Source organism: Tarenaya hassleriana, unplaced genomic scaffold, assembly GCF_000463585.1.
Source record: "Tarenaya hassleriana unplaced genomic scaffold, ASM46358v1 Cleome592, whole genome shotgun sequence".
Classification (NCBI taxonomy): domain Eukaryota; kingdom Viridiplantae; phylum Streptophyta; class Magnoliopsida; order Brassicales; family Cleomaceae; genus Tarenaya; species Tarenaya hassleriana.
In genome coordinates this window covers 25,766-32,284 of record NW_010968435.1, presented here as the reverse complement: position 1 = coordinate 32,284, position 6,519 = coordinate 25,766, and the positions used below count along the sequence as shown (strand labels likewise).

Genomic DNA, 6,519 nt, shown 5'->3' with positions numbered 1-6,519 from the left:
TAGAGTGCGTCCAAACACATCTAGTGCCTCCAAGCACGTTTGGAGTGCATCCTAACATGTTTAGAGTGCGTCGATACATGTTTAGAGTGCAACAAAAGATGTTTAGAGTTCGTCAAAACACGTTTATAGTGCGTCGAAACATACTTAGAGTGCATCAAAACACGTTTAGAGTGCGTCGAAATATACTTAGAGTGCATGTTTAGAGTGCGTCGAAACATGTTTAGAGTTCGTCTAAACATGTTTAGAGTGCGTCAAATACGTTTAGAGTGCGTCCAAACATTTTTAGAGTGCATCCAAACATGTTTAGGGTGCATCGAAACATTTTTAGAGTACGTCAAAATATGATTTAGAGTGCGTCGAAACATGTTTAGAGTGCAACAAAAGATGTTTAGAGTGCGTCGAAGTTCCAAGATCGATAGATTTCCCGATAGGCGGTGGGTGGGTTCCCTAAACCCCTAAACAACCCGCAAACGGAACCTAAGCAAGCGTTCGAGATGAACGGTATTAAACCCCGAGTGAACCTGGTTTAGAAACGTAGGGTGATCGAAGACGCCACAAGTGTTGTGCGGAATCAACACTTGATAAGTCAAGGTTGAACTGTTGAATATAACGATCATACAAGAAGAAATTTGATGAATGCTCTCATGTGCACATATATGACGTTGCATGTGTTGCATGCTAATCATAAATGAAACAAAGGTGGCTTCCTTCCATAACACGTGAACAAAGGACTTGAAGATTACATGGCTGATTGCATATATTATGGAGATATTTGGATGGTGATATGGCAAGACATATGGCGTGAAGGAGAAGAATTAAATCGACAACACATCAATCATTTATGGGAGACATAGAAGACTTTCCGTATGCATGCACGCGACAATATCTTGCCTTATCTTTAGATCCTTAGCCGTTTATTTTGATTCTAAAGTTATTTTATTTCTTTTCTTATACATATTGTGTTGCTAATAATCATCAATCCATTGTATATAAATTCTGGGTATTTGTACAGATTAATACAAGACGAATAAGGGAGTCAGTCCCCTTTGCATCATTCTCCACTCTTTTCTCTTATTCTTCTTTTTTTTTATATAGAACAAATACTCATTCGAATCATAAAATCTTCATGGTATCATAGCACTAAGATCTAGAGTGCCAAATTTTTTTTCTTCCGCTGCAAACACCACAAAAGTTTTAATCGAAATGCATATTCCCTCTCGGTAAAATTCTAAACCGAAGAGGAGCCAGCTTCTTTCAGTTTTCTTCTTTATTTGTGGTGCTATTTTTGGTAAAGAGGACAACATCATTTTTACCGAAGAGGAGCCTGCTCATTTCATTTTTCAGAATTTTATTCTCCCTTTTGGTCATTCATTCAAACCAAAAGAAGAGGTTTCTTCAAGTGAATCGTTGGCCATTCATTCAAGTCACGGTTCACCATATTTTCTTGTCTCTCTTGGTCTTTTCATTTCAAATCGAGAAGAATTTTTTTTTTTGGTCATATCTCATTCTCACTATAATATGTGTGAGTATTGTGATAGTGATTGTGAGTATGAAGAGGTTTATGAAGAACCAGAATACAGAGAGCATTGGGATGTTGAAGATGTCTTAGCCAAAATACCCAACTCGCTAAGAGAGACGTTGGTGCAAAACGCCAGTACACACAATATTGAGTTAAGTGTTTCTCTACTTGAAGATTTATTTCGAACTAACGAATTTTTTGAAATGATGCAAAAAGCACAGGTTGAAAGTAAAGAAAAATTATCTCAAGATGTTGAAGAGCCTTCCTTACACGAAGAAGGTCTAGAGAACATCGAGTACATGGTTGTTCCAATGGTTGAAGAGATACACACCATGACCATAGATCATGACAAGAAGAATGGGTCGGATGATGAATCCTTGGATGAAGAAATGAGTCCAATGGATGTGATGATGAATGACTTAACCACGGAGGACAAGAGTCCAGAAAAAGAGGCATCACACACATCCACAATTATCCTTCATCCGAGCATACAAAGACATCCGAGCATCTCTTTCATCAAATGGCAAAATAATCGAGTTTGTAATCTTTTCTTTTTCCCTATCCCTTTAAAAATTTGTTTTTCAAATGATATGCTTGGTTTTGTTAGTGTTTTTGGACAGAAACAACACAAAATAATCCTAAAGATTTGTGGTGTCGAGAAGTTCACGAGTGAGGGGGAATGGCATGATACACTCGTATCATTCTCTACCGAAGAAGATATATCCGATCACAACTTGATGGCATTACCTACGAGTTTTAACAACTCTTGGTTTGGTAAAAATATTCTCAACCCTTATATTCTTTATCTTAGAAAACATATTCATGAGTTGCATATCGAAAAACAAAACATAATTGTCCTAAACACTCTTGATCATGTAAAAGATATAAACAATTTGTTTCTAGAGTTTAATAAACATTTGAGTGATATTTTTAGTATAAATATAAAACCATACATTAATTTCACTCGCCAAATGGCATTCCATGTTTCAAAATCATTAAATTTAGCATTTATCCACATTAGAATATTATTCTTACTCTTGTTCGATGAAAGTCACATTGTTGCACGTTTATACTCGGTTCTTCGTATCAAACGGAGTGCAACAGCCTCCCTTGCGATTTCTAATAATTTTATTGAGTTTATACAGAAGATGAAACAGAAAAGGACATATGCTATGGTGGATAAGCTAAAGGAACCGGCATGGGAAACAATCACTCACTTGATGGGAACCGGCTCGAACATGAAGACATCCTCGACAAGATCGGCTTTTCGACATTCCTCCAAGCCAATCTTGAGGGGGAATGTTGAATATAACGATCATACAAGAAGAAATTTGATGAATGCTCTCATGTGCACATATATGACGTTGCATGTGTTGCATGCTAATCATAAATGAAACAAAGGTGGCTTCCTTCCATAACACGTGAACAAAGGACTTGAAGATTACATGGCTGATTGCATATATTATGGAGATATTTGGATGGTGATATGGCAAGACATATGGCGTGAAGGAGAAGAATTAAATCGACAACACATCAATCATTTATGGGAGACATAGAAGACTTTCCGTATGCATGCACGCGACAATATCTTGCCTTATCTTTAGATCCTTAGCCGTTTATTTTGATTCTAAAGTTATTTTATTTCTTTTCTTATACATATTGTGTTGCTAATAATCATCAATCCATTGTATATAAATTCTGGGTATTTGTACAGATTAATACAAGACGAATAAGGGAGTCAGTCCCCTTTGCATCATTCTCCACTCTTTTCTCTTATTCTTCTTTTTTTTATATAGAACAAATACTCATTCGAATCATAAAATCTTCATGAACGCCACGGATGAAGATCCGATAAGTTCAAAAATTAGTTCTAGAAGAACTCTAAGAGAAACCTCTCAAAATATATTTCAAAGTTGTGTTTTTAAAATCTGATTTTGATCTCTATTTATAGAGATTAATACATGAAACTTAGCAAAAACTAAAATAAATAAGCTCAAAAATCAAGGTGTGAATGTGTGGTCTTCAAAAAGTCTTCAATGTGATTGTGTGGAACTTCAAGAAAACCATAATGGTGACTTTGTGATCTTCAAGATGGTGTTGGAAAGACATCTTGACCAGAATTGATGTCAATTTTCGTCACCCTTATTGGGCCTAAAATTTGGGCTTCACTTTTGGGTCTTTCAAGCTTGATATCATGTGGATAATGGGCTGGGCTTGTTGTTGGACCAACCCAACACATTCTTCCAAGTGTTCTTGACTCAAACAAGGGAGAATAAGGCCATTTGATGCAGCTTGTAGCTTCTTGGCACGAGATCTTTTAATCGGTCCAATTGGCTCAACGCTTTCTCCCGCTATGTTCATCCCGTAGCTAGCTTCCGATGCAGCTCATCCTTGCATGAGTTCAACTCCAATGGTGTTGCCTTGGATGTCCACATCATTCTCCTCTTCTTGAGAAAGATTTGTCCTCAAATCTGAATCGTCTGCGATAAAAGGAGATAGATCAGCAACATTGAATGTTGAACTAACATTAAACTCACTCGGAAGCTCGAGTTGGTAAGCGTTGTTGTTAATCTTTTTAAGAACTTTGAAAGGGCCAACTCCCCTGGGCATCAACTTTGATTTCCTCTGATTAGGAAATCTCTCTTTGCGCATGTGCACCCAAACCATGTCTCCCGGTTCGAATACAACTTCTTTCCGCCCTTTGTTTGCTTGCTTGGCGTATTGCCGGGTCTTTTCTTCAATGTGCAACCTCGTCTTTTCATGAATCTGTTTCACAAACTCAGCTTTTCTCTTCCCATCAAGGTTAGAATGTTCATCGAATGGCAAAGGAGACAAGTCCAAAGGAGTCAAAGGATTAAAGCCATAAACGATTTCAAATGGAGAAAATTTCGTAGCCGAGTGCACAGATCGATTATATGCAAACTCAAGATGAGGCAAACAATCTTCCCATGATTTCAAGTTCTTTTTCACAAGAGAACGAAACAAAGTAGACAATATATGATTAACAACTTCAGTTTGTCCATCGGTTTGCGGGTGGCATGTAGTTGAGAACAAGAGCTTAGTTCCTAGCTTAGACCACAATGTTTTCCAAAAGTAACTCCAGAATTTCGCATCACGGTCTGAAACTATAGTCCTAGGCATGCCATGCAAACGTACAATATCCTTGAAGAACAATGAAGCTATATGAGATGCATCATCGGTTTTATGACATGAAATGAAATGAGCCATCTTTGAAAACCTATCAACCACAACAAATATTGAATCCCTTCCAGTTCTGGTCCTAGGCAAACCAAGCACGAAATCCATAGAAGTATCAGTCCAGGGATGACTAGGAATTGGCAATGGAGAGTACAAACTGTGTGGTTGAAGTCTAGACTTCGCCTTTTTGCAAACAATGCATCTTGCACAGATTCGTTCGACATCTCGTTTCAAGTGTGGCCAATAGAAATGTTCCTGCAAAACAATCAAGGTTTTGGCCACTCCGAAGTGCCCCATTAGACCACCACTATGTGCTTCCCTAACCAACAAATCACGCAAAGAACAATGAGGAATGCACAACTTGTTTTTTCGGAACAAAAACCCATCATGTATGAAATATTCACCACAAGCAGATTTCTCACATGCTTTAAAAACATCTCCAAAATCGAGATCAGAAGCATACAATTCCTTAATGAACTCAAAGCCAAGCAATTTCGAGTCAAGAGAAACAAGCAGGTTATGACGACGAGATAAAGCATCAGCCACAACATTCTCTTTTCCTTGCTTATAGCGAATAACATAAGGAAATGTTTCAATGAACTCAACCCATTTAGCATGTCGTTTGTTCAACCTTTGCTGACCTTTTAGATGTTTCAAAGCCTCATGGTCGGTATGAATGATGAATTCCTTCGGCCAAAGATAGTGCTGCCATGTTTGAAGCGCCCTCACCAAAGCATAAAGCTCTTTGTCATAAGTGGGATAGTTTAGTTGCGCTCCACTTAGCTTCTCACTGAAATAAGCTATTGGCTTTCCTTCCTGCATCAAAACAGCTCCAATACCTACACCAGAAGCATCACATTCTACCTCGAAAGCTTTAGAAAAATCAGGTAGAGACAAGAGTGGAGAATTAGTGAGTTTTTCTTTCAGAAGTTGAAAAGCAGCTTCTTGTGCATCTCCCCACTTAAACCCGACATTCTTCTTGATAACTTCTGTAAGTGGTGCAGCTATGGTGCTAAAGTCCTTAACAAACCTCCTGTAAAAACTTGCAAGTCCATGAAAACTCCTCACATCACCAACTGTCCTCGGACATGGCCAATCCCTTATGGCTGCGATCTTCTCTTCATCGACATGAATTCCCTGCTCACTAACCACAAACCCTAAAAATACCAATTTGTTAGTGCAAAACGTGCATTTCTTGAGGTTAGCAAACAATTGCTCCTTTCGCAGAACATCCAAGACAGATTTAATGTGTTCAACATGTTCAACAAGGTTCTTGCTATATATCAGGATATCATCAAAATACACAACCACGAAACGTCCTAGAAAATGTCTAAGAACGTGATTCATCAGCCTCATAAACGTGCTAGGTGCATTTGTTAAGCCAAAAGCCATAACCAACCATTCATAAAACCCATGCTTTGTTTTAAATGCGGTTTTCCACTCATCACCTTCTTTCATGCGTATTTGATGATAGCCACTTCTCAAATCAACCTTAGAAAAGAATTTTGAACCATGCAACTCATCCAACATGTCATCAAGTCTCGGAATAGGATGGCGATACTTTACCGTGATTTGGTTGACTGCACGAAAATCAACACACATTCGCCACGTACCATCTTTCTTTGGTACAAGAATCACCGGCACGGCACATGGTGACATGCTTTCTCGGACGTGTCCCTTCTCCATCAGATCCGAAATTTGCCTCTGAAGCTCTTTGGTTTCCTCGGGATTGGTTCTGTAGGCTGCCTTGTTTGGAATACTTGCACCGGGAATGAAATCGATTTGATGCTCGATTCCTCGTA

The 6,519-nt window shown here is 38.4% G+C and overlaps 2 protein-coding genes across 3 annotated transcripts in view; one reads left to right on the top strand and one right to left on the bottom strand.

The window, feature by feature from the left end:
* The first annotated feature begins 628 nt into the window (after nucleotides 1–628).
* On the top strand, nucleotides 629–3,240 carry LOC109116035. Of its 2 annotated transcripts, none has more exons than XM_019200753.1 (2): nucleotides 629–1,637; nucleotides 1,741–3,240. In XM_019200753.1, the coding sequence occupies exon 2, from the start codon at nucleotides 1,819–1,821 to the stop codon at nucleotides 2,911–2,913; it is 1,095 nt and encodes a 364-aa protein (XP_019056298.1). In that variant the 5' UTR covers nucleotides 629–1,637; nucleotides 1,741–1,818; the 3' UTR covers nucleotides 2,914–3,240. The 2 variants fall into 2 exon arrangements, with proteins under 2 accessions (XP_019056298.1, XP_019056299.1); XM_019200754.1 differs by having other exon boundaries at nucleotides 629–2,293; nucleotides 2,665–3,240.
* Nucleotides 3,241–3,904: 664 nt separating this feature from the next.
* LOC109116034 overlaps nucleotides 3,905–6,519 on the bottom strand; it is a 24,599-nt gene continuing 21,984 nt past the window's right edge. Inside the window, 4 exon segments of the mRNA XM_019200752.1 lie at nucleotides 3,905–3,999; nucleotides 4,057–4,185; nucleotides 4,339–5,106; nucleotides 5,239–5,874. Of these exon segments, the coding sequence (XP_019056297.1) occupies nucleotides 3,905–3,999; nucleotides 4,057–4,185; nucleotides 4,339–5,106; nucleotides 5,239–5,874 (1,628 nt within the window).